General features: G+C 43.8%; 1 protein-coding gene across 1 annotated transcript in view; it reads right to left on the minus strand.

Annotated features, from left to right (window-relative positions):
• HAT1 (histone acetyltransferase 1) overlaps window positions 1–27,394 on the minus strand; it is a 66,337-nt gene that overhangs the window by 14,439 nt on the left and 24,504 nt on the right. The window contains exons 5-8 of the mRNA XM_066575858.1: window positions 20,333–20,512; window positions 13,778–13,899; window positions 13,147–13,251; window positions 12,314–12,420 (exon numbers count right to left, since the gene is read on the minus strand). Coding sequence (XP_066431955.1) covers window positions 12,314–12,420; window positions 13,147–13,251; window positions 13,778–13,899; window positions 20,333–20,512 — 514 coding nt within the window. The remainder of the gene's footprint in view (window positions 1–12,313; window positions 12,421–13,146; window positions 13,252–13,777; window positions 13,900–20,332; window positions 20,513–27,394) is intronic.

Below are 27,394 nucleotides of genomic sequence, written 5' to 3' on the forward strand. Positions count from 1 at the left end.
GGATGCAGCCCTGGAACGTCATTCAAACAAACCTCTTTACAAAAAGGGAAAAGGAACGACTTGAAGATCCAACGCAGATTCTACCATTTGGCATGGGGGTTCCTAGGGAAAGGGGGTAAGGAAACAGAGGTATGCGTTTCCTCCTTGACCCAAAAAAAAAATAAAAAATAGAGCAGCTAGAAGAAATTGTCGAAATCGAATGAAGTTTGAGTGAGATTATAATGTTAATATACGCTATTCCAGTACAAGGGGAAAAGGATATTTATTATGGAGGACTGAACACATGAAGGGAGGCTCTAGTACCCCATCGTACCACCTATAGCTTGGATACAAGATGTGATAGAGGTGGGCATGGATGCTCTAGCATCCTGTTGTACTGCCTCTAGGTAAAGTCGCCTAGTGTACTCACTGAGTCGTGACAGTCACATCATGACGTATTCTTGGCAGACTGCTTTTGGGGAGTGGTTTTGCCATTGCATACCCCAGTCATTTTTACCAAGCTGGGTACTCATTTTACCGACTTCGGAAGTATGGAAGGCTGAGTCAACCATGCAGGGATTGAACCCGCCCGCAACCTTCAGGCCGTGAGCAAGAGCTTAGGACTGAATACTGTTGCCTTAACACTCTGAGCAACATGAGTAACTTGTTGTACCGCCTTTAGCTTGGATGTAAGATGTGATAGGGGTGGGCATGGAGGCTCTAGTACCCTGTTGCACCGCCTCTAGCTTGGATGTAAGATGTGATAGGGGCAGGCATGGAGGCTCTAGTACCTTGTTAAGTCGCCTCTAGCTTGGATGTAAGCTTGCAGGCATGTGTAGCTTGGTGGGATGGAAGCATACTGGTTCCGTTTGGTATTCTGCAGCATATCAGTTCACATTTGCTGTAACTGAGCCTCTAAATTCTGAAAACTTGTAGGCCATTGAAGTTGGTGTCCCAGATGGTCCCATACATTTTTCTATTGGTGATAAATCTGGCAACTGAGCACACCACAGAAGTGTGGCAATGTTGTAGAGGCTCCTGTGACACTTGTGTGTGCGGCCGAGCATTATCCTGCTGGGAAATGCCTCTTGGAAGCCGCCATGAGAGGAACACATGTGGCTGCAGGACGTCCTAAACACATCGCTGAGCTGTCATTTTCCCTTGTACCACTCCTAGTGGTGACTGTTGTATGTGATGGCCCTCTTCCCCCAGACCATTACACCAGCAGGGGGCAGTGTGCTTCTCCACAGCAAAGGCAGGATTGAGGCATTCACCTATAGGTCTCCAGACACAAACGTGACCATTGTCAGTGCCCAAACTAAACCTGGATTCATCACTGAAGACAACCCAGTTCCACTCCGTAGCTGTCCAGTTTCGTAGTTCACAACACCACTGCAGACAAAGGAGATGGTGGGTTTCAAAGGCATTACAAGTAATGGCACTGAGAGACCAAATGTCCTTCAGCCAAGCACCTGGAAATGATTCAGACAGACACGGGAGCCTGCAACGATGGGGCCACCTGTCTTTGGATGGTGGACAACATAACAATGGAGCTGCTTGTGCTTGTCAAACGATCCTCTCTACTGGTGGTCTATCAAGGGCGTCCTAAGCCCGGTTGCCTTGTGTGCCCTCATGCACCTACTGGTGCCAACACCTCTTAACAGTCTGGCCCCAAACAGCCCAGGTGGCAGGAAATTCGTTGATAGGACCAACCAGTTTCTCACATTCCAATAATGCGCCCCCGCCCCGTTAACTGAGTAAAATCTGTTAGATCGCGCTGTAGAAACGTCTAGCGGTCTACATGCAGAAAGAGAGGTCACTACACATAAGAAGCCTCAGAGCATTTTTATAGGCCAAGGGTGGAGGCACTTTTAGTGCCTCGGGTGGCAAGACTGTTCATCTAATCAAACCACAACACTCATCATTTGCATATCTGCCGGAGTTTTAACAGCAAGCCAAACTTTGCAGCAAAAGTCCTTTTACATAATGAGTATATTATAAGCGCCTCTTTTCAGTATTATATATTCACCGATGCACAAAACAAGTTGCATAAAAATTGTATTAATATACCTTATGATTACAGGACATCTAAAACAGAACCATATTCTATATAATTTGTATAATCTTCATGTCTGACCACAGCTATTTTAGTTTCCCTAAATGTATTCATAGACTAACATGGTACAAGCAGCTTTGGCACACTTACCGCTGTCTGGCAATGCTTTACTAAAAGCATGCAATGAGGTTTGCGAAACAAATTCACTGGAAGAGGAAAAAAATTAAACGCAAGCCTCAGTTTTCTGAACAAAATGCTGTCCCAGGACCGGAAGGGGATATACAGGGTTATTCATTAGAAAAAGAAAAAAAAAGGAGCAGCTTTGGGGAGGTACTGTGGTATCTTGTCGACACTGGAACTAGGGGGTGGAGACCTGGATATGTACAAGAGGAGTTTTGGGTAGTGCCCACACCTGCCGATTGGCTAGCTGCATGCCAGCAGAAGACTGTGTCTGACACCAGCCGAGAGTGACAGCGGCCGACCGGACGTCAATGTAGATCCGAGCCGCTGCCATCATGAGAACGGAGCCCAGGGGGGACAGTGACAGCGGCCGACCGGAGTACCCTGCACTTGACAGCAGTGCTGCAGTCATACTAACAGCGGGGCCGGCTTCTGAGGAGCAGGAGGCGGACACATTGCAGAAGAGGGCGGCGGGGACACTCGGCGCTGGAGGCAGGAGGGAACACGGGTGAGCAGCATGGTTATTGACAGGAGGGGACATGAGCCAAGTTCCCCAAGAATCACTGACAGGACACAAGACGGGAGATGGCAGCCCAGCATCAGACAATCCGCTGCTGTGGGCATCACCTAATCCACCACCTGCACAACCCATGCCCATTCTTCATGGTGGAGACAAAATACAAAATTTTCTGCTACACAGCAGTGGTTTCTTGTCATTCACACTTTATAGGAAAATGGTGACACCACAGAATCATAGACTGGTAGAGTTGGAAGGGACCTCCAGGGTCATCGGGTCCAACCCCCTGCTCAGTGCAGGATTAATGAAATCACCCCAGACAGATACTTGTCCAGCCTCTGTTTGAACACTTCCATTGAAGGAAAACTCACCACTTCCCGTGGTAACCTGTTCCACTTATTGATCACCCTCACTGTCAGAAAGTATTTTCTAATATTTAATCTGTCTCCTCTCTTTCAGTTTCATCCCATTGCTTCTAGTTTTTCTTTTGTGTAAATGAGAATAGGGCTGATCCCTCTGCACTGTGACAGCCCTTCAGATATTTGTAGAGAGCTATTAAGTCTCCTCTCAGCCTTCTTTTTGGCAAGCAAAACATTCCCAGATCCTCTAGCCATTCCTCATGGGACATGATTTGCAGACCGCTCACCATCTTGGTAACTCTTCTCTGAACTTGCTCCAATTTGTCTATGTCTTTTTTAAAATGGGGTGCCCAGAACTGGACAGTGTTCCAGATGAGGTCTGACTAAGGAAGAGTAGAGGGTACTGTTGGTACACAGCCAGCTGCAACACCCTGTGTGTTCTGTCACCTTTCTATCATAGTAACAACTTTTTCAGCAGTTTGTTCTACAGTATTTCAGTGTGATCGGACCAGCCTTCCCTCCCCACATGCATCAATGAGCCTGGGTGCCCATGACCCCATTGCCGGTTCTTCCTTGGACCCCTTGTGTTAAGTACTAACTACTATATACTGGGAATACCCCACAAGAACTGCTGTTTAGATGCTCTGACCCAGTCACCATAGGGCCCTTGTCAAAAATTACTCACATTCTTATGCTTTCCCATTGTTTCGGTTTCCAACACAACAGCTTTAAAAACTGACTGTTCACTTGCAGCACAATATATCCCGCCCCTTGATAGGAGCCATGGTCACATTATAATCAATGTTATTCACTTTCCCTATCAGTGGTTTTATTGTTCTGGCTTAAAGGTGTACTAACTACCTACTGAACAGTAGCTTATGATTATACCACGTTACATTAATATCTTCATCAGTGACTCTGCATATAAAACATTCCTTATTTTACACCGTGTTGATGTTCAACTAATTACAACCTAATGTTCCCGTTAGCCATGTCAGCTGGCTGTGGGGTTTATCAAATGGTATTTCTAAGGGTACTTCACACAGCCGATAGTCACCCAAATTAATTGTTTAAAAGAGCAACTACGGGCGACTGTCGCTCCATGTAAAATTCAGGACCCGACAAGGTAAGTGAGCGATAAATTGCTCACTTATGGGAGTCACTTAGTGTTTAGCTTGCCGAAAAAGAAGTGACTGCTTGTTTGTAGATAGATTTCCTGTTTAAACAACTTCCTGTCCACAGCAATTGGCTGGAAGAGATCCCTGGTGGGCTCCGCCCCCATTCACCAAACTACTATTGTTCCTGTGTGAAAGAACAGGAGTTCTAGTTGTTGGGACAACAGTCGGGTGCTTAAGCCCCTGCCGGCCGTTCCGTGGTAAAGTACCCTAAGGCTGGCTTCACACGGCCGAGAAAATCATGCGAGACTTGTGCGTTATTAGATACGTAAATATGAACCCTAGTCTTTTGCAATGCGGGAAACAAATGGCGGCATGATCTATCTGGTTGCGTGATCTCGTATCCCAGCCCCATTGTTTTCAATGGGGTCGGCGTCAGCAGTATCGGCCCCATTGAAAGCAATGGTAGAACTCCGCGATCCTCAGCTGCAGCTGTGATAGCCGCGGTGGAGGATCACTTAATCCCAGAAGTGATGTGAGGCTGTTTTGCCATGAAAACTCCTTGCATCCATGGGAATTTTACATGGTGGGGAGCGTGATATAGAGGCACGGCCCCGTATGGTGCTCGTGCGTGTGAAGCTAGCCTAAGGCTATGCTCGTTGTGCTGGATCTACCTTATCTAGAGCGGTTCTGGATCTTTCAAAGAATCTGCGGCAGAAATCCAAGGCCAACCACAAATATGCCGGCGGATCGCCACAGCCAGTGGTAATAATGAATATGCCGTGGATTTTCAATCATTACTCCATACAGATGTTTATCCAGAGTATTCACCAATATCAGAACGTCCACAGATTCGGTCAGGATTTAGGTACGCAATCAGCCCCCGGATATGGCTAACAGGAAGTCAAAGTTATCATTCCTAAATTTCTCTTTAATGCAAATTCCTGCAGTTCTGCCTCATCACTGGACAAAATACCTTGCAAAGACACTGGCAAAGGATCCTTAAGGGCTCCTGCATATAAAGGTGTGGTGACAGCGTGATATACTGTACCAATCTGCCACATTGCTCCCATGTTGTTGCTCACGCATATTGCATGGATTACATACGCAATACAGATCGCAGCATGTTCTATCTTGGCACATACAGCATAGCAAATGAGCGTCATGCAGTAAGTGCGCAATGTTATTGCATACTTGCTGTGTGCCACCTTGCATGTGGCATGCAATGAACTACAGTCATATGAAGATGCCCTTTAGGCCTTATGTCCATGGGCATAATTGAATTGCGGATGATCAGCACTTCAATATGCCCCATAGACAATTATTAGTTATTAAATACCTGCGGATGTCATTTTTTTCCGCCGTTCGGATCACATGCATGGGAAGAAAAAAAATGCAGCATGCTTTATTTTCTGCAGATTCACGTACGGACGGCTTCCATGGAAGTCAATGGAAGCCGTCCGAACCCACGGCACACCCGCAGCTAACACTGCGGACGTTCCGCATATCTGCGGGAAAGCAGGACATTTAAAAATAAAGAAAAAACACCGTATCCGCAGCGCAGAAGAAAGAAGATTCGGCCGGGATGGAGTAGACTCACACCGCATCCGGACAGGTGAGTAAAATGTCCGTGGCTGTGGGCACTGGTGGATTCCGCTGCGGATTTCTGCACTTGGAATCCGCGCGTGCCCGTGGACACGAGGCCCAAAAGGTATCTGCTAGGGGTAACATGGGAGCTACGGGAGTCCAAGCAAAACTTAGCTTTCAGTTTCACCAGGACACAGGTGTAATTATTACAACTTAATGCAAGGTCAAAATAAATATTCTTTGTGACCTATAACTAATCAGGTATCCCGCTAGGCATCCATACTTCTGTCCATTAAACGGTGTGCTAAACTACACCAATGTATGTTTTCAGAAGGACTGGAGGCAAGATTTTAAAAAATCCTAACGGTAACTTATTTAATGAGCGCTTTGCAAAATTAGCAACACACAAAAACATCTGCTGTACAGAAGGAGGGAAGACCACCCCGGCCATCAGCGCAGGAAGCCCCCTCTTAGGTGGCAATACAATAAATCTTCAGAGATTACTGATGGATGACTGCTGCAAGCTATAACCCCCAGCCCTTCAGTAGATCTGTCTGAATATCCATATTGCATATATTATTTTGAACACATTTCAAATCAAGAGGACAGAAAAGCCAAAACATTCAAGAGGAATTATTCTCCACAACAGTAATGTAAAGTCATCGCGGAGGGCAGACTTGCTAAGTCTACATGAAAAATCTATATGTTTACAAGCGGGAGGTGGGGGGTGGGTGGGGGTGCAGATTTTTATCGCTACGTCCCATAAGCAAATGTTAGTCTCTAGTGTAACAGATTAAATCGGAGACCCAGCTGAACCGGAAAACATTATAGGACTTCAAAGAAAAGTGCAGTAATCGTATAATAAAGCCCAATGTAATCTGGAAAACATTTTCTTAAAACCAGGCTTTCCTGATTAACATGACAGATACATTTCAAACAGACAGGAGAAGACTTGGTGCTTATCTGTCGCAGCGGATCTCCTTTCCAAGCTACTGCACATGCCGACCACTTGGCATAAGCAGCGGGGAAAAAGCAAGCAAGAGTAAAAGGCCCTTTTAGACGGGACGGTTAAAAAAAAAGAAAAAAAATTGTTCTAAATGCAGCCAATGCTGAACGAAAATCGTTCACTTTACGTAGGCATAAAAATCATTGCCAGCTCGTTCGCTTATCGTTCGGTTTACATACCGCTCGTTCGGCCGCTCTCATTCGCTTATACAGTGATATGTATAATGTGTGGAAGCATACAGTGATCCGAGGCACTATTACCACATACCCACAAGTAAGCACACATTAAGGTCTGTGCTACCTGATGACTTTAGTTCCCTACATCAGAATCAAAGGGGTTGTCCAGATGCCAACTACTGATAGTCTGTCCGTAGGATAGGTCCTCAACAATAAATTGTCAGGGTTCCACTGCCTGAGACGTTTGCCGGGCAAATGCACTCAGTTGAATTCTGCAGGAAGCAGGCAGCTCCGTTTCCACTGCAGTGGCCAGGCTTGGTATTGAACGCAAAGTTCCCATTCACTTCAATGGGAATTTTGCCTGTATTGCCAATCCTGAGAATGGAGCTGCCTGCAGGAAGCAAACATCAGCTCAGCACACAAGTGTACTGGCCCAGTAAACAGGGATGCTGGGCAGCAGACCTTCACTGATCTGCTATTTGTGGCCTATCCTAAGGACCGGAATGGTTTATAACTGGACAACCTATTTAAAAAATAGACTGGGCAATCGTTATACACAGTGTTATGCCTAGTGCAGGGTCCTGGGGGGCAGTGCATGGCACAGCAAAGACCACCAATGAGACTCCGATACCATGGCTCAATGTAATCCTGCTGCAAAGCACTCACCTGAATTTAGAAGCCACATAGTGTGAATCAACAGCTGTTTTCTAGCCCATTTGCCTCTGAGAGATGGGGGATAGGAACAAAAACAGAAAATAAAACGGGCATGTTGAATTTCAACATGCCAATCCAGGTATCTGGTAGCAGCTTTCTCCATCCTATTCAACACACAAACACTCTGCCAAATCAAGCCTTCATGTGTATGGGCACCTTTATTCCTAAATATGGTCCCAACTACAGAACAATGCAAATAAGATTTGTAGTAATCTATAGGTAGCCTAAAGCCCCATTTACACGCAAAGATGATCGCTCAAAATTCGTTCAAAAGATAGGGAGATTGACAGTTTGAGCGATCATTTTGCATAAGCTGCTTATAGGCAGTAATGCAATTAGATTCATTTGCATGTAAATGAGTCTCCTTGAGCTGTATGCACAGAACAGCAGGTGGTCTTATCTGCCTACAGCCCCTTTGTTCTGCTCTGGTACTGCAGCTAAATACAATGTTATCAGCGCTTTGGAGAATCACAGTGTGCAGTCCCTGCTATCAACTCTCCGGCCGAATGATGGATTTTAAACTCAGCTAAAAATCATGGTTCGGACGAAAAAACAAACAATGGTAGCATTTACATGCATCAATCGCTCAGAAGCCATCGTTTGAGCGAATTTTGAGCTATAATCTTTGCATGTAAATGGAGCTTTAGAGATGCACTTATAGTCAATATAAAAATAGTCTACAGATAAGCTGTGGGGAATTATAGGGCTATCACTATTGCATAGAATGACAGCACATCACTAGGATATGCCATCACTTTGTGCTTGTAGGGGCTCCTGCCAGTCAGACAGACTTCCAACCATCATGAGATTAGCACTGCATCCCCTGCACAGTGTTGCACCTGGCTGTGCAGGGAACAGCAACATGGCCCTATTCAAGTGAATGGAGCCGTACTATATTTTCCAGCTATACAACGTCACTTCGTAAGGTGGCAATATGTTGCTAAAAAGCCACAAACTGTATAAATATAGGTAAAGTAAAGTCCCCTGGTGCAAGCACCAAGTCATGGCTGACTCCTAGGCTGGGTTCACACAGGGCAGATTTGCCACGGTTTTGCCGCGGATTGCCGTTGCATATCCGAACTGCGGCAAAACCGCTGCGTTTGCAGTGCAATGCAGCACAAATGAGATTTGCCAAAAAGTTGTTCTCACAGGACGGATTTTTTCCGCACAGCCGCAATGCGGAAATGCAACTGCGTCGCGGTTTTAAAAGATGCAGTATGTTCATTCTTTGGTCTTTTCCGCAGCGCTTTTTTTGTCCATAGACCTCTATGGACACAGCCAAAACCGTGACAAATACGCGACACAAAGTAAAAAAGCGCTGCGGAAAAAAACATGTGCGAATTTTTCCGTATGCCCAAATTAATCTTCGAAGTGGTTCTGCCGCAGAAGCAGTTCTTCTGCCGCAAAATCGCAACGGAAAAAATGCGGCAAATCTGCCCTGTGTGAACCCAGCCCTAGGGTGACGTCACATCATGCCTTTACCAGTCATCTTTTACATCTTGCAAGCTGGGTACTCATTTTGCCGACCTTGGAAGGCTGCAAGTCAACCTTGAGCCGGCTACCTGAACCATGCAGGGATTGAACCTGCAACTTTCAGGTCATGAGCAAGAGCTTAAAGGGGTTGTCTCGCGAAAGCAAGTGGGGTAAAGCACTTCTGTATGGCCATATTAATGCACTTTGTAATATACATCGTGCATTAAATATTGGCAACACAGAAGTTATATACTTACCCCCTCCGGTGTTGGCGTCCCCGTCTCCATAGCGCCGACTGAAGCCTTCTTCTGCCTGGATTAGACGCGCTTGCGCAGTCTGCTTCTTCTGTCCCGCTGAAGGGGCCGCTCCGGCGTGCTCGCGCCGCACAGGTCTTCTGCGCATGCGCAGAAGACCTCTGCGGCGCGACCGCGCGGAGCGGGACAGAAGGGGGCAGACTGCGCAAGCGCGTTTAATCCAGGCAGAAGAAGGCTTCGGTCGGCGCCATGGAGACGGGGACGCCAACACTGGAGGGGGTAAGTATATAACTTCTGTATGGCCAATATTTAATGCACGATGTATATTACAAAGTGCATTAATATGGCCATACAGAAGTGTATAACCCCACTTGCTTTCGCGGGACAACCCCTTTAAGACTGCATTTCTGCGCCACTTGAGGCTCCAAATATACTTATCCATAAATTTGTTTAGATGTCAACTTTGTGCAATATAGAGATATAAAAGACTTGTCTAGATGCATTAGAAAAAGTTATCGTGTTTAGGCATCTTAGCATCTGTCCGTTTTCTGATCATCAATAATAAATCCTGGATAGAAAATACAAAGGTCTGAAAGTTACACACAAGACCCTTCTGTAGTTTGGGAAGAGAGGAACGGCACACAGTAGTGGTGAGCACCACTAGGCACTTAAGTATCAGTAGAAAATACCAAAGAAACAACGCCGGCCTCAGTTTCTTTTGTGCAAGAAGAAAATCCTTTGTCCCCGAGTGTGCTGCCTCAATGTTCTCAATATTCCACATAAAGCAAGTTCAACCTCTTCCCAAAGTCAGTCCTTACAACTCCTCAGAGACCGCTAATTACATTAAACTCTTCCCATGGGCAGTGGCACTTGCATATAAAAAAGTATTATTCTACACAGTCTGGAAGAGAATACTGGGGAAGTGTTCCAAAATAAGCACAACTGAAATAACCACCTTGAAGCAAAGTCTTCTGACTATTTACTAGCTGTATCACTGTGGACATTTAGGACATACAGATAATATATAAAAAGTGTTTAATCACTAAGGGTTAAATACCCTTAGGTTTTAGCAGTATTAGATTAGAATCCCTAAAATATAACCTTCATTATGGTTTAAATAAAACCACCCAACATGTTTCGCAACTTACCGCAGCATCCTCAGGGGAAACCTACTACGGCTATAACAGGTAGGGTTCACACTGACAAGAATTTCGTACAAATACGAACCCCATTCTTTTGAATAGGGGGCGGGGTTTCATACCCTTGACATGGCATGTCCCATCTTTGTGCGTGCCCTCGTATCGCGTCTGCCGTTATTTTTAATGGAGACAGGACAGTATTGCACTGCGGTCTAAGTGCACCCGATTGAAATGCCAGGTTTCCCACTGAAAACAATGGAAACACTTGCGATCCTCTGGAGCGGCCGTCAGCGGTACCCGAGAAACGCTACTTCCCTGTATTGAGGCGAAATTTTTTTTTTTTTGTACAATTCAGTGTTACATCTGTGGGGAAAGTCACATGTTGGCGAGTGCGATATCGGGCCAAATTTGAGAAACCCAGTGTCACACTGGCCCATGTAAAATTATCCTAAGTAAAGGATCCATTCACATTGTCATCGGAAGGGGTGTTAAAGTGACATAGAGACAGCAATAGACCAATTCTTTACCAATACTGGCGCTTGCTCAGCTGTGCTGCTCTGCAGAGCATTGCACAGTACAGACCCCAATCCCAAAGGACGAAGCATTCTGCTAGCAATAAGGAAGGACTTTTAACTATCCAGCAGCATAGATTACTGAAGTGTGCAGGTCACATCATCAGACACAGACATCGGAGGACGCTAGATATGCCAACAGGAAAAGCGAAGTAAGAGAGTGTCTCTGTATATACACGTTTACTTCTTGTAAGACTGACGACAGGCGCTATACCTGCCACTAGGTGGAGAATGAAATAGCATGAATTCTTAGGTTCCAGAAGAATTAGTGTAACACGATAGTGTAACCACGCATTATAGTTAAATAGCCAAAAATACAGTAGCAGTCCAGAGGCAAAGTGGTACAACTGTTTCCTAGTGCCACTCCATTCTAGTGACTGATGGTGGTTAGGACAGTGGCTACAGCCCCATTAATCTGTGAGTACGGAGTCAGCCTCCGACAGACAGATGGTAGGAATCCTACAAATAACACACTAGAGGCCTCTCAACCAATAAAATAGTTGCATCCCCAAACGGTTTCCTGGTTTCTAACTCGCATGGATGCCAAAGCTCAGTCATCATACAGCTACTTTACAGAACATCTTGGGATACAATAAGAAACATTCTTTAAATCACAATAAATCATCCAGCAAGCTGCAACGGCTAAATAAAGAGATGAAGACGAAAAGAGGAATAAAGACAACTGGCGACAAGATGGATATAATCATAAGTAAGAACCCTTAGGCTAGGTTCCCACAGGGCGGAATCCCGCTGAAATCTCACGGTTTGGCTGCAGTAAAAAAAAAACACGAAATTTCCAGTGGTGGGTTCTGGAGCGGCTTGGCCGCATGCTTTTCCACTGCGGCCGGCGCTCCCATAGAGCAGAGCGCATCCGCAACGAGAACAAACAAAAAAAAAAATTGATGTGCTGCGGCCGAAAAATCCGCACCGGATTCTGCCGTGGCGGATTGGCTGTCCCGTGTGGCCAAGATTTTTGACAAATCTCGTCCACATGGCTGGCTAATCCCGTGGGCGGATTTCCTGCAGCAAAACTTCCGGCCTGTGTGAACCCAGCCTGAAGGTCCAAACAGAAAAAAAAGGACATTGTACAGAAATGCCTTTCAGATGGTTCCCACAAGTTGTACGTGAACTGGCGGCACATTATCATCAGCATTTTCGTTTGTACAGATTGGAGGCTCCACAATACCTGTAACATCCAAAATGTTGGGGGAAGAAATATAATATCTATGAACGGTTTCCAGCAGCTGAGCTCCATGCCCTTCACTCTGGAATGGGGGCAGAATCAACATCTGGCTGCAAAGTAAAAGGGGGGAAAAAAACAAACATTCAAAAAGTTATCAGTACATTTCAAACATTCCCTCCCTGATACCATTAGTCTTCTGGTGACTGTATTGGCTATATTTATTATGAACACACAATGGAGTTTAGCTGCTGTCTAAAAACTAAACACTTAAAATGCATCAGATCCACTACAAGTGACTCACGCCGGAAGACAGATCTGTTGACTGTGAAGACAGTCTAGTCTACATTCATACCGCCTATGAGTTGGTGTAGTTTATGCCAAAAATTGCGACCAAATATTGTTGCAATTTAGGCCACACCTCTTTGTCAGACACAGCAAAAAGTGTCTGAAACACATGGCGCAAAGCAAGTTTAATGACTTTCTGTCCGAATTTGCACCAGAAACCGGTCAGATTTTGAATAGTAAATCAGCTCCAATAGATGTGATTCTTAGCACAGCCCTCTGTAGCCGAATTCAATAAGCTTTCATTACTTCCTAAACAAATGAATCTTTTCATGGCTACAGAAAATGTTAATAACGTTACAATTAGGATCTAGCGGAGAAACATTAGTCCGACTCTAGCTAAACTGCGTCCTCTTTCGCCCTCCAACCTCTTGTGTTTTACAAAATGCTAATCGCCATTAGAGGTAGAATTGGGAACTTCAGCGAGATTCACTTATGGAACAAAATAAGGAAAGGAGAAAAGAAAAAAGGGCACGTGCATCTCAGGCAATTACCTTACACGTGGCCGGGTTTTGTCTGGGTACACATAGTAATTATAGACTGTCATGTAGCCTACAGTCGCAAAGAGTGTAGTCCCGTCTTTATTGTACTTCTCAAATCTGCAGATAAAACAGAAAGCCAAGCGGGTCAATTACAGGCAAGCTCCCATGCAGGGTCCATTTTCCTTTTCCATTCTGTGTGAGAGTTTCCAGTGTCAGCAAGCTACGCTGTGAGGGCCCAATGGGTACACCTGCTTTATTCTGAATGCACAATTCAGTTAATTGGTGAGCTGCAACGTGGATAGATCAGCCCTCTTTGCATCACTTCAGTGCACTTGCCTATTATGCACATTGAATGGGTGGCAAGTAAAATGGACGTAGGGGGAAAAAAAAAAGGAAAAAAAAGCTCATTTTACTGTTTAAGCCCACATTCAGCGCTCCGACAGACAACAGAGTTTAATTCAGCGCCATTCTGGAGGCCCCCACAAACACAATGAAGGGAAACTGTGAGCCTTGTAAACAATGGTTTGTCTTGCCTGGGAAAAAAATATCATTATACTGTTGCTGTATAATTGGTGTCGACCAATTAAAACGCCAAGCTTTGTTAACTGAGGGAAGTCTAATGCAGATTTAGAAAGGCACTTACACCAGAAAGTAGTCCCATCGCTCATCATCCACATCAATGTAACTAGCGGTTTCAATGAACCACATCAAGAAGGTCTGGAGCCTTTCATGGTAGTCTCTGAAGCCTGGACAGGTCAAGTCAGCCTGGGGATAAACGTTACAAAGTCAGGTCAGACATTACAGAACAGACCGTTGGGTCATAAAAAGCTCTTCACACAATTTTCGGCTGAACCAGTTGTTGTAAAAAGATTATCCGGCTTTTAAAAACTGATGGCCTATCCTAAACCGAATATGTCTAAGAAATAATTAACAACGAGGAAGTCATGAAATTTGGCATCTTCTATTTTTCTTACCATCTTTTGGAAAGGACAGGTTTCTCATTCAGCCCCTCGAGTTGCCCTAATCTTTTTGAATTAGAAAACTAACATTATGGAAATATTTTGCCATGAAGAGTCTCAATGATCCCTTATTCACTGAACCAGTCCTTAGGTCTCAACCCAATCAATATTCTGAAGTGGAAAACGGTCAACGTTTTGAGGAGCCCCTCGCAACCAATCTTAAACCCCAAAGCTCCTTCTATCTAGTGGAACATAGGTGACCTTATATCAAAACCTTCTACGGCAAAGTGAGAAATGAATTCAGGAGTTTAACCAAGGTGAAATGTGGGACATCAATATAATTTTAATAGAACGATTCCCATCTCTGGGCATCCCTAGACGTAAAATCTATATATACCAATATTCCCCACAACAAGGGGATCCTAGCGATAAGACAATTTCTTGACCAGGATCCCCAATGCCGGTCCACCAAAGGAGTTTTATTCTAGATGTTATCCAGTTTATCTTAACAAGCAACTATTTTACTTGTAACTGTTTTATCTACAAACTAAAAGCACTGCGATGGGGACCAAATTTGCACCAAGCTATGCAAATTTGTACATGGGCGCAACTGAGGACTATCACAATAACCCCCCCCCCCCCCCCCCCAAAAAAAACCCCGATAATTTAATAACATGGGATGGCTCCTCTCCACGGGCGATATGTCACTGCATTATCTGTGGTGATAATCTGGTCAAGGGTAACGCAGTGAATGCTTTCCATAGACTTAACTATGGAAACCGCAGCCTGACATCCACAAGCGGAGAACCATAGCAATTCTCCAGTCGCGGGATTCATATTACGGCATGCTGCGGTTAGCCCATCTATCAGATAGGCTCACTGCGGAGACCTGCCAGTTGTTTCCCCCGCGGCAGAATATTGCTAGCGATATTCCAACCTCGCCCGTGCACAGGTGGCATTAGAAATGGACCTTCTGAATTTTTTCTCAGGTCTAAACAACAACATATGGGGACTGAAGATTTTAAGTAATACTAACTTATTGCTTTTACATTTTTAGGGACAAATCCACACTAAAATGAAGTATTAACTAAAATATAAGCCATCCCCTAAAAATAAACCCTAGCTACACTAGGTAGAAAAAAAGAATGCAATACTCACCTCACAGCCGGCGTTGTCACCGTGATGATCTCCCAGGCGCCGCGGCAGCCTGCCGCGTAATCCTGCCCGCTGTAAGGATTCTCTCTCTGGTAAACGGGGCTTTGAATTCCCCCGGCTTCAGCAAATGAGCGCTGTGATTGGATTGAGCGCCAGCCACCCATAGCTGGCGCATGATCATTCACAGCTATTCAGTGAATGACATCACTGAATGGCTGTGATTGGTTCATCGAGCGCCGGCTGTGATTGGCTGGCACTCAATCCAATCACAACGCTCACTTGCTAAAGCCAGGGGAATTCAAAGCCCTGTTTACCAGAGAGAGAATCCTCTGACAGCGGCGAAGATTACACAGCAGCCTGAGGCAGTGCCCGGGAGATCATCGCTCGGCACACAGACACCGGCTGCGAAATATTGAGTTATTGTTTTTATTTTTTCACCCAGTGTAGCTAGGGCTTATATTCCAAGCGCTCCCCCTCTCCTGAAAATCAGGGTAGGGCTTATTTTCAGGGAAACACAGTATTTGCATTTTAGGAGCTGCAATGCAAAAAAGTGGAAATTGAACATGCTCCTGTGGACAATTCTGCAGGATCAGGAAGAATTGTAAAATGAATTTGGATTTTATTGAGCAATCTAGTATTTTAAAGAAAATGGTTTTAAAGAAAAAAAAGGGTACCCCAAAAACTTTGGTAACTTTGGTGGCATCAGCAACATCAAAAGCACAACTTGGAAAACTATTGATTCAAAACCCCAGGTTTCTGAACAAACAAAAGCAATCTGTAACCCCCCTTTAATACACGTTTGTATAGAACTTTATCCAAATATTGGAGCACCTTACATGGTGACCCTTTCCTCTCCCGACATCCCAAATCAACAACAGGTCGTAATTTGGAAGAATAAAACCCTTGGCAACATATTAGCAGCTTCACAACCTCTGAAACGTCAAGTCAACAGCCATAGGTCAATACCAGATACATGGGGTAGACGCATTTGTGGAGTTTTTAATTTTGGAGTAAAAACATTTAAATGTTGCTCAAACATTTGCTACAAACCAAAAAGATTTCCTTTTGTAGGATCAGAAGAACAACTATATGATAAAGTGGTTTTCTGCTCTGAATAATAGAAGAGGTGTGTAAATCTCTTCCCTTAGACTTTTATAAAGAGGGACATGTGACGGCTCAGCCAATTCTCCATCAAATACCTCTATATTGTGGTCATCCATAGGAGGAAGGTTACTCATAAAATAGCAGTCCTAACAGTCATATACTCACTGATGTAATATCGGTCAACTTATTGTGATCACTCAAACTGGCATCATCACAGGACAGCCTTGGGTCCTCTGTTAGGATCTGGGCTGCCTATAACAAAAGGTGCATTCACATTGTTTGGAGTACACGTTTAGCGTATGCCAAATGTACCCATGGGCCCTCACTCAACCAATGGTAGCCAAAAGATTGTCCTTATGTCTTCCATCAGCGTGATCATTTATTTTTTATATTGCTGTGTAGGATAACGTAGTTGACTAGTTAACACACGTACTAGGCAATATATACACATACATACACACACATTATCATGTAAGATAGGAGCCCATGAACAAATATGCATATTTTCACAGTATCACACACACACACACGCACACGCACACGCACACACGCACACACGCACACACGCACACACGCACACACGCACACACGCACACACGCAGGCCCTTCGTGTAGAGAGATCATACAGGTACAATGTGCATGTATGTGAGGGATAACTGCCGGGCACAGAAACTAGAGGCCCTTTTACATGGGCCTATGGTCATTCATGAACATTCGTTTTCGCACTCATCATTACAGATGAATATGCCTGCGATCAGCTGAATGATTGAACCATGAATCATATGAGCGCCCAAATGCTCATTTTGTCGGCAGCACAGCTTCCTGTGTACAAAGGAAGATGTGCTGCCCACAAGTGCAATCTCTATAGGGACTAATGATCGCATTAGTGATTGCTCACCCCCATACTACCCTGAACGCCAGTAACAAACTACATTGACTGCTGCTCGTTAAATGGTCAAATAATCAGTCTGTGCTAAAGGGGAACTAACTCCTGCTTGATATGTGCATGCTAATCCTGGGCAGCAACAGGTTAAAATACTGGAAAACGGGAACAAAAACAACTTTTACGTTGCACTATTTTATAAAAATAGTAGACCTCTTTATGTTTACAACTCATAACTATCAATTTATTATGATATTTAAGGTATTTTTGGTGGTTTGACGCACCAAGGTTGGCTTCATCGTCATACGAGAAGTTCTGCAGGACCATAAACCTTATTTTTAGACCCGTTCTGACAATTACCAGCATCTATCCCATACAATGAGAACAGGCCACCTCAGGAGACAAAGACTTATTTGTGCTTGAACATTTTAGTTACTGGATGTGTAACGTAATCAGCGATTTACCGCTCCTAAAACAAGAACTATAGTCTGTGAAACAAATGAACTCCGAATTAGGGCTATGTTAGTCATTTGCTCATTGACGCTGCTCCGTGGATTCAGGCCGAGCCATTTATAGCAAATAAGACAAAAACTTAATAGAACAGAGATAATTTGAAACGCATGGACACTGTTACATTGAAAAGGTGCTACAAACCTATTACAACTATTAAAGCAGACGCCATGGCAACAATCCGCTCACCACGAGATCCGTAAAGGATGAAACAAAAAGGCTCCAAAGCCCTTACATTCTGATCAACTCATCTGTGATCCATAAACTGTAGTTTAGGGTTTCTAAAACACAATTTTCAGCCTCAACCTTTTTTATTTTTTATTTTTTTTATTTTCATCGCTGATCCTAAAAACTCAACAAAAAGATGATGAACCATAACGCTATGTATAGCAATAGTCTACAGAAGACTTTAGAGGGGTTCTTCCACAACAGACACCCAGCTACAGGATAGGTAATAATGTCCGACTGCTGGGGGCTGCACCAATTATTAGAACAGGGGTCTCATGCACGAAGGCAGTGAGGAGGAGTTTGAACGGATGGCGGTTGAGCATGCGTTGTTGCTTTATTCGAAGTCTTGGGGACTGACCGAGATAGCCAAGTGCTTTACTCAGCTGAAGAGCATTTCAAGTCAAACACCAAACTCTTCCTCAGGTAATGGAGTCAAACTTAAAATACCAGATCTGCAAAATGTGACCAGGATACAGGTGCATCAATGACCCTTGGTCATGAAAGGGTTGAGTAAACTCTGGGTAAAACAGCATGCATTTTATAAATCAAGCCCCAAGGAACTATGTTAGATGAGGTGTCATGGCAGGGTCAAAAAACTTGAGAAATGGTAATTACTTCTGGAAAAATAACTATGGGAAGAAAAAAACCCCCAAAAAACATTATATAAAAATATAATGGCTACCACTAGTACCCATACATAGTACGGTATATGCATTTAATTCCAGTCAATTTTGTACCAACCAAGGCAAGATATTTTTTTTCTTCTGTGATTTATCCCACAAGGTTTACCTTTACTTAAATCGAAAGTAAAAGGGTGTGTACAGCTGTAAACTATTGAGGGCCTACCCTTAGCAGGACACCAGTAGTAGATTAGCTGAGGTCTACCACTCAGGAATGCTGCCGATCAGCCGTTTGCCAGACCAGTACACTGAAATGATTTCTACAGGGAGAAGACCGTTCCATTGACACTCCAGTGGACAGCCCTGGTATTACACATATTCACTTCAATGAGAGATATCAGCACACTGGTCTAGCAGACAGTTGATGAGTGGGTGTCCTGGGTGGGAGATCCCCCACTGATCAACTATTGATGACCAATCCGCAGGATAGGCAATCAATGGTTTACAACTGGACAACCCATTTAAAAGTGAATGTCAGCAGGTTTAGGACTTTATCCTGAGGGCAGGATAAAGTAGTGACAAAGACCCCGATTTCAGTGGGTTGTCAATATGGTGCAGTTAGGAAAATAAATAAAAACCAGTCACGCAGATGCAGCATGACTAGAGTGCTGTGCCACCTGGAAACCCTTGTATTCATGAGTGACGGGCTCCCCTACCACCGATTGACAGCTTTCTCTATATTACTGTGCACAGGGAGAAAGTTGTCAAGTCAGCAGCAGGTGAACAAGGTTAGCCTGCAAGTTCATGAAACACAGAGGACTCCAGAGTCCGTGCATATCACTGATTTGTGGGGGAAGGAAAACTAAAGGTAAGTATGTGACAACTGAAACCAGGGTCTCTGTCACTACTTTAAGCTGCCCTCAAACAGGGCATATAATGGGGGAGATCCCCTTTAACCCCTTCCCGCTCCATGACATACCGGTACGTCATGGGAGCCTGGTACTTCCCGCAACATGACGTACCGGTACGTCATTGGGATAGCGCGAGATCATGACTGAGCCAGCTGTCAGTCATAGCCGGCCTCCCCTCAGAGGGACTCAAATTGTGTATAAAAAAAAAAAGGGGGGGGGGGGGGGGGGAGGGGTAAAAAAAAAACCTTTTTTGTGCTTTTTTAAATATTAGCATAAAAAGGTTTAAAAACATTTAAACCTCACATATTTGGTATTGACGCTTCCGTAACAACGTGTACAAAAAGCTGAACACGCTTTTTATTTTATACGGCAAAAAGCGTTAAAAAAATGCTAAAAAACAGAGGCAATTTCAAAAATTGAAAAATACAATTTTGGTATCGTTGTAACTGTACCGACCCGCAGAAAACATTTAGTGTGTCACTTATGCTGCATGATTTAACGCTGTAAAAGAAAAAAAAAAAAATCTATGGCAGAATTGATGCGTTTTCTCTCCCCGTTATAAAAAAAAATAATAAAAGTTTTACGATATAGTCTATGTACCCAAAAGTGGCACCGATAAAAACTACAGCTCGCCACGCAAAAAACAAGCCCTTATACGGCTGCTTTGACGGAAAAATAAAAAAAAAAAAGTTATGGCTTTTGAAAAATGGAGATGGAAAAATACCAAAAATCGCTTGGTCCTCAACGCCAAAATAGGCCGTGTCATTAAGGGGTTAAGTTACTTTATCTAGACAAATCTTTATCAAACGTAATAAACCAAGTACTTACCTTATGTATCTGGTAAGTGAATTCCTCTCCAGCGTCTTCATTGTAAACGGTATAGGAATGTATTATGGGGCCAAATGGTTTAAAGTTAACTTCTTTCTCCAATAAAGATACAAAGTCATCTGTGCCACAACAAAATCCAGGGGGGATAATTTCACGAATTTTGCTTTCAACGTCATCAGCCTGTTAGAATGATAAATTGCAGAGTGTTACAATATGTTGTAGCTCCGATATCACATCACTAACAAAGATGTCCTACTGCATGAAACATGTTTTATAGATATTAATACTGTTATTGACATCTAGTCACCTGTCAGAAGAAATGCTGAGGAAGAACCAGAAACATGCAGCAATCACAGGACAAAAGCTGGATGCACAGTTCTGGCACAGGGGTCTGTAAATTAGCTGCACCAACTTATTCACTCATAATAATCTAGTCAAAAGGTTAGCCCTGCCCAGAGCTGTGACCACACCAAACTGTTGTCATCACTAAGTGGGTACTGAGGAATCAAGTTTACATATACTGATGATGACACTAGACTAACAGAACAAAGATTTAACAGTTTCAGGGGTCTCCTACGTCATATTACATGTCCTAACCAGCAGGAGACCACTGGAGCCGTCAATCACGAGTAGAGGAGAGGTTGTAAAGGGTCTGTAGCATGGAAGCCAGGGCGCTTCCATCATTCAGGAATGAATTGCTAATAAAACTTCTACCTCAGGTTAGATTCTGGCTACTGATGTGATCTTGGTCATGTTTTGATGGGAATTCCAAAAGCACTGGCACTTGCATGTATAAATGAAATGGTTTTCACCTCACAATGCCACTACACCCCTTACTTTTAATGTAGCTTTCAGTCCTGAATCTCTTGTGCATCTCTCACAGCAGCGAGGGGAAAGATCTGTAGTGTCTAAAAGCAAGGCGCGTTTCTATAACCCAAACTAAATATCCCAGCATGCCTCACAGTTCCCCTTTTTATCACATCACTCTGTATGCTCTAGACAGTGCACTGCATAACAGCGGGCATACTAGAAAGCTCAGAATTGGACCAGTACCAGTCTATTGCTCATGCTACGGACGGTAGAAATGCCGGATACTGCGGTTCACCAAAAATAAGCCCTACCCCGATTTTGGGGAGCTTGAAATACAAGCCCTACCCTGATAATAAGCCCTAACTGCACTACACGAAAACAAAAAATAAAATACTCGTCTAGCACGCGCCGTCTGTGTACCTCCCGCCGGGCTGCAGTGCTCCGGCAGGCCTGAATAAGGAGCATTGCTTGCTAGTGACGGGGCTTAAATACCCTGCCTCCAGCAAGCGATTCCTCATTGGCTGAGGCGGTGCTTCTGAACCAAATCAAAATCAGCACTCGAACCAATCGCAGCCATTCAATGATGTAATTCAATGAATGGCTTTGATTGGTTCAGAAGGACCGCCTCAGCCAATCAAAGACATTCATTGAATTACATCATTGAATGGCTGTGATTGGTTCATCGAGTGCTGCCTTTGATTGGTTCAGAAGCACCGCCTCAGCCAATCAGAGCAATCGCTTGCTGGAGGCAGGGTATTCAAGCCCCGTCACCAGCACGAGATGCGCCATCAGCATTGAGGACTGCACGGAAGCCTACCGTGCACTTCTCGTTCATCACAGAGTTCAGCTCAGGATAAAATCCATCGTCGGACCGCACGGCGCGTTTTCCGCGGGCAGCGCTAAGAGCGGATATTCTTTCAGCAGCTGTCCAGCTGGAGAACAATAGTAATGTATTTAGAGAACAGACCACCCCGCTGCTCTCTAAATACATGCAAAGGAAGCAACTTAACCCATTGGTAGCTAATGCAAAATGATCGCTCAAGTTTCTGATGAATTTTGAGTGATCATCTGTGTGTGTAAATGGACCTTCAGAGCAGGTTGAACTGGCAAGGCTGTATATACTTACAGCTCTTGCCTCAGCCCATGTTACTTTAGGAATTCGACTATTCCTAAAGGCTTATTTATACGCAAGGACGATCTTTCAAAAGATTGACAGTTCTAGCCACCGTTTTGCATAAACTGCTAATGGACACTAATGTCCATTAGCAGTTTAGTACCTTCATTTGCGTGTAAATGAGCCTCCAGAAGCGGTTTGCAAATCCGAGCATGTGGTCTGGACTTTGCATTTAGCCACGGGCTGCCAGCTGAATACAATGTAATCAGCTGCTCCCGTGGATAACACAGCGTGTGGTCCCTGCTATCTCTCTCCAGCTGAACAATGGATTTTATGCTCAGTTAAAAATCATCGCTCAGCCGAAGATTGAAACATGGAAGCGTTTGCACGCAACGATTATCGCTCAAAAGCCATTGTTTGAACGAATAGTATAAATAGATCATTCAAAGCTCTCCCCATAGTAATCACCTGCACATCCAGTGTGAGGCCCCCTCCGAAGTATAATACACATCTGGCAGCCACACTACCACAGAACAACCACAGCCAGCGGCTCAGATAGAAAATTAGAAGGGGGAGATTAGGAACAAGATGAGGGAGGGGGGAGTGGAAGGGGTGTGGGGTGGGGAGCGGCTTCTCCATATCTTTCCTGCACACAGTGAGAGGGTCAGAGGTGAGTAAGGACACTCACAGTAAGCACAGCATTAAGAAAAACGCAGCTTTTTTTCCCCCTCCCCAAGCGCTTATGTGAGTTTTCAGCTGCGTTGACGTGTTTTTGACAGCGTTTGACTGCGTATCCAGCACAGTTATAAACGCAACCAAGCAAGCTGATGAACTGAAAAATGCAGTTAAAAACTCTGCTGAAAACACGGAAACCACGTTTTACCGCGTTTTCAGCGGCACTGAATACGCTCCCCATTCAATGGGCAAAGGATTGCGTTTTAAAACGTAGAAATGCATGAAAATAGAACAGACCGCTTGAAAAATGCATAGTTTAAAACGCTTGTCTGAGAAGCCCCGCTGAAATCAATGGGCTGCAGACACAACTTCAAATGCTGCAGCTCATCACAGGCTCCGCATGGTGCGTGCACACCCCTTCCCTTCTCAGCACTAAACGCTGCCAATTGCTGTGCTGAAAACGCAGGGAAAACACGCAGTGTGAGAGTGGTCTAACAGATGTGTCCATCATGCGCAACGTCTGTTATACGGAGGGGAAGAAATCGCCATTCTTAAAACTCGCTGCTGTATAAAAGCAGCGGTGGGTCCAGTTGCAAATAGCAGAAAGAACAAACTAAAATTTGCAAATGGCGACTAGAGCGCATTGGTGACTATTTTGGATATATCCGGATTTAGGAAGTCATTTGCATACTGCGCAAGACATACTTCTGCATACAAGAGATGTGCCGCATGAATGGCACATCTGTTAAACCCGCCTCTGACAACTGCTTACCGTGTCCAGGAAAGCTTGCCACTGCCAGCCAGTGAGGGGCACAGGATGGAGAAACTGCTTGTTCCTAGTCTCACCCTTCTGCCTTTCTATCTCAGCTGGTGGCCACTGGATGTGATTGTATTATGGTGGGGTGGCTGCCAGATGTGTAACTAGAGGCCTTATACTGTGATTACTATACAGGGTGGAGGGAGTAGGGGGTATGCCTTAACTCTGGATGTGCAGGAGATTACTGGATCTGTATACAGTATTAGTTTTATTAACTTTGTGCCTTTTTTAAATGTAGTGACTACGAATTTTATCTGGCTCTTAAATTTTTCATTTTAAGAGCCTAGGAAGGATTCTTTAATCTGGAGCTCTATAATTGTCTGCCGAGTGCCCCTGAACCAGGGAAGTAGTCTGGCCCCTGAACCAGGGAAGTAGTCTGGCTTTTCGGTTGCACAACCCTTCCCCTCTGCTTTTGATTGACAGTTTCAGCATGGGCTGAAGCGAGAGCTGCAAGTATATACAGCCCCCCAGTCCAACCTGGGTTAGATCACAACTAGATTCTTGACTTTGATAACAGCTGTCTGATAAGTGTACTTACATGAATAACTTTTGAGAACACGTATTTAACTTATTGTGGCCTCTATTTCACTGTGTTTCCATGTTCTTGTAATGCAGCGCTGTATATAAAACAGTCTGTGTACATGCACTCATCTACAGCTATATGATGGAAAGTCCTGGGGGATCAGATTACGTGCAACGTGACCAACGTCCAGTCCCATTGCAATGCACTGAACAGCGGTGCACATGCCCGCCCGCCGTGCCACACATGCAAGGATATTTGGGACCACCCGTTCTCAGGATTGGTCGGTCAAACCTCTACTGATCAGATTACCCCGTATCCACAGGATAGGGATAACACCATTTGGTGGCACACCTTCAAGAGGAAAAAAAAAAAAAAAAGTTTAGAGCACATTCTGGGCCATTTGAAATAGAAGCCATACTGCTGTGCCCAAAGAGACACCGACTGACTCCACTGACTCACATTGGGGTAATTGGGATTTTCAGTGATTCAGACAGCAAAAATAATGCGCCTACTTTTGTGTTCAAGAGTGACGGAGCCTTTGGACGTATGAGCAAAGCACAGAAAAAAAATAATAAAAATGGAAACACTCAGTTATTACGCTAACATGCAGTTATGCCATAATAGGACACTCAACTATTTTGTGCCAAACTGACTGGTAAGCATAGGGAGGGGGGGGGGGGGGTATGAGAAAAATCTTTTGGCAATAAACAGAGTCCTAGTCTCACCCCTCCATGCAAGAACAGGTGCAATCCAGTTCTGGTGACAAAGGGGAATATATAATCATATAACAGAGCAGGAACAGAAAAAAAAAGGTTGAAGAGGGAAAAAGAAATGTCCCTAAAAGCTTGTTTAATAGAATTTTACATGAAAAAAAAAAACAAAAAACAATGCATTTAGGATAAAACTGGAGAGCAAGTCAAGATCTCCAATTTAGGATTACAAGGAATTACACGTTCTGAAAACAGTTGTTTTTATGCAGATTTCCAACAATAAAAAGAGGAAATCCTCTCAGACAAACCGTAATCAGAGATTAGACGTAAGCTTGTTAAACAAGCGCCGTCTCCCTGTAGACTGTCAGCTGAGCAGACTCCATATTCCCTTTCAAATCCCCCAGGGCCACTTGAATGAATACATTTACTACTTATCTTAAACCATGAATATTTGATGAACTTTCACAATAACATATTACTGCTTCTCACCAGGCAATAAAACATAATGAATTGGTCTCAACTTAACAAACAAAAAAAAAAAAACGCGCCCTCCCTCAACGCGCTCCCTAAAAGCCTAGCGGTCTATGGAACAAAACGAGCTTGCACCCCTATTCAGGGACTCTCTGTTCTCACTGTGTAAGGGAGGGCAGTTAAACAATGGAGCCAGGTTTTTACTCAATGGAGTCTACGTGGCGTTTGGCTGAAATGTTTGTATTGTATCTATTTCCACAAGGGCTGACACAAGAACACTCTGTGTTCACTCCCTCAGGAACCCTTTCACACCGTTTACATGCATGATGAGTATTAGTTCAAACCCCACACTCTTGTCGCTGGCCATTCACACAGGGAAATTAAGATGCTTAGGACAAAATACGCTACAAAAGGCTAATACAACATACTACTAATTCCTGTCCTTTCAAGCATTATCCCCTAGTTGAGGCAATGCACCTGCAGATGAATGGCACTTATATCGGCATTCACTTACCCCTGGAAGGAGAGACACGCTTTGCCTTTCCTAACTCTGGGCATTCTAACAATGCACCGCTAACCAATGACCCTGGACTACTTATGTACTAACAGTTCAAACACCGTTCATTTGCTTTATTTGCACAATTTCCAAGCTGGATTGATGCAATGATATCACACAAACTAGTGGCAATTTTAGCAATCATTAGAAGTACTATGATTATATCAATTATTTTCTAGTTTTATTATAACTGTTACTCTGCGATGAAAACATAACAAAAAAAAAAATGGACTACAAGTGGAAAGGCTGTATAAAGAAAAAGAATTGGCACTTTTTAACTGCCCAGAAGAATACTTCTAAAGACTGCAGTGATAGTATATGAAGGGCACCATGGGGGAATTAGAGGAGCTGGAATCAGACTTAACTTAAAGTCAAATGCTGAATATTGTATGCACAAAACTAAAACACAAAGTAAAAAATAATAAAAGCACCAAAAAATTAAGCTGTATTGTATGTTGTATATGGATTTTTATTAATACACGTGAATAAAAAGGCATATACAACTAATATACTAAACTAGGGAAAAGTTTATGGTTATTGTGCAGTGGAGAATCAAAGACAGATCAAAAACAACCATGTAGCAAGGAGGATTCAAGAAGTGAAGAACAGCAAAGCTGAAGGACCTTGATAAAATCCGTATCATTCAGTATAGGAGTCAAACAATCCATAAAATACAGTGGAAACAGGCAATTTTGTGGTAAATGCAGTTGTAATATTTTGATAATGTAATATTTTATATCTAAACTGCATAGTAATCGTTGAAAATTTAAGGGGTAAAAAAATTTTGTGTATTACAACAGTTCAGACGTGGACAAGACCCCAAAAACCATTATGGTTCGAGGCTTTGTAGGTTATATGCGTATACTGGGAGAGGAGGAATATATATTTTTCTCTCTGATCACACACACACAAACGGTACGACCGATGGACATGACATTTTGCATATTGTATAATCTCGACCTGGAGAAGGTTATAGGCTAAAAAAATAAAACAGAAATGTTGTTGTCTTGCCAATCTTAGTTGTATTTTTTTTCCCCCCTTGGCTTCAATTTTAATGCAGCAACCCCCAAATTTCCTTTCACCAATGGATTCCACAGACTCGATTTAGTATTCCCGATTGTTTCCAACAAGTACTTCCCACCAGAAGAGTCATTCTGAGCAGTGACAATTTGTGTTTCAGGACTACTGTTTAGCACCAGTCTAACCCTGGTGGAGCCACCAATCATTTGCCCATTTGGTCCTTCCTAATCCCACCTTGGATGTCTGTGTGGATAAAAGTTTGCAAAAAAGTGATATGTCCCCAGACAGGAATACATGGAACAACTTTATGACCACCAGCCCTCATTCATCAGAATTGTCTAACAGTAAAATAAACAGTAAAAAACA

This window comes from Eleutherodactylus coqui, chromosome 8 (genome assembly GCF_035609145.1).
Source record: "Eleutherodactylus coqui strain aEleCoq1 chromosome 8, aEleCoq1.hap1, whole genome shotgun sequence".
Lineage (NCBI taxonomy): Eukaryota > Metazoa > Chordata > Amphibia > Anura > Eleutherodactylidae > Eleutherodactylus > Eleutherodactylus coqui.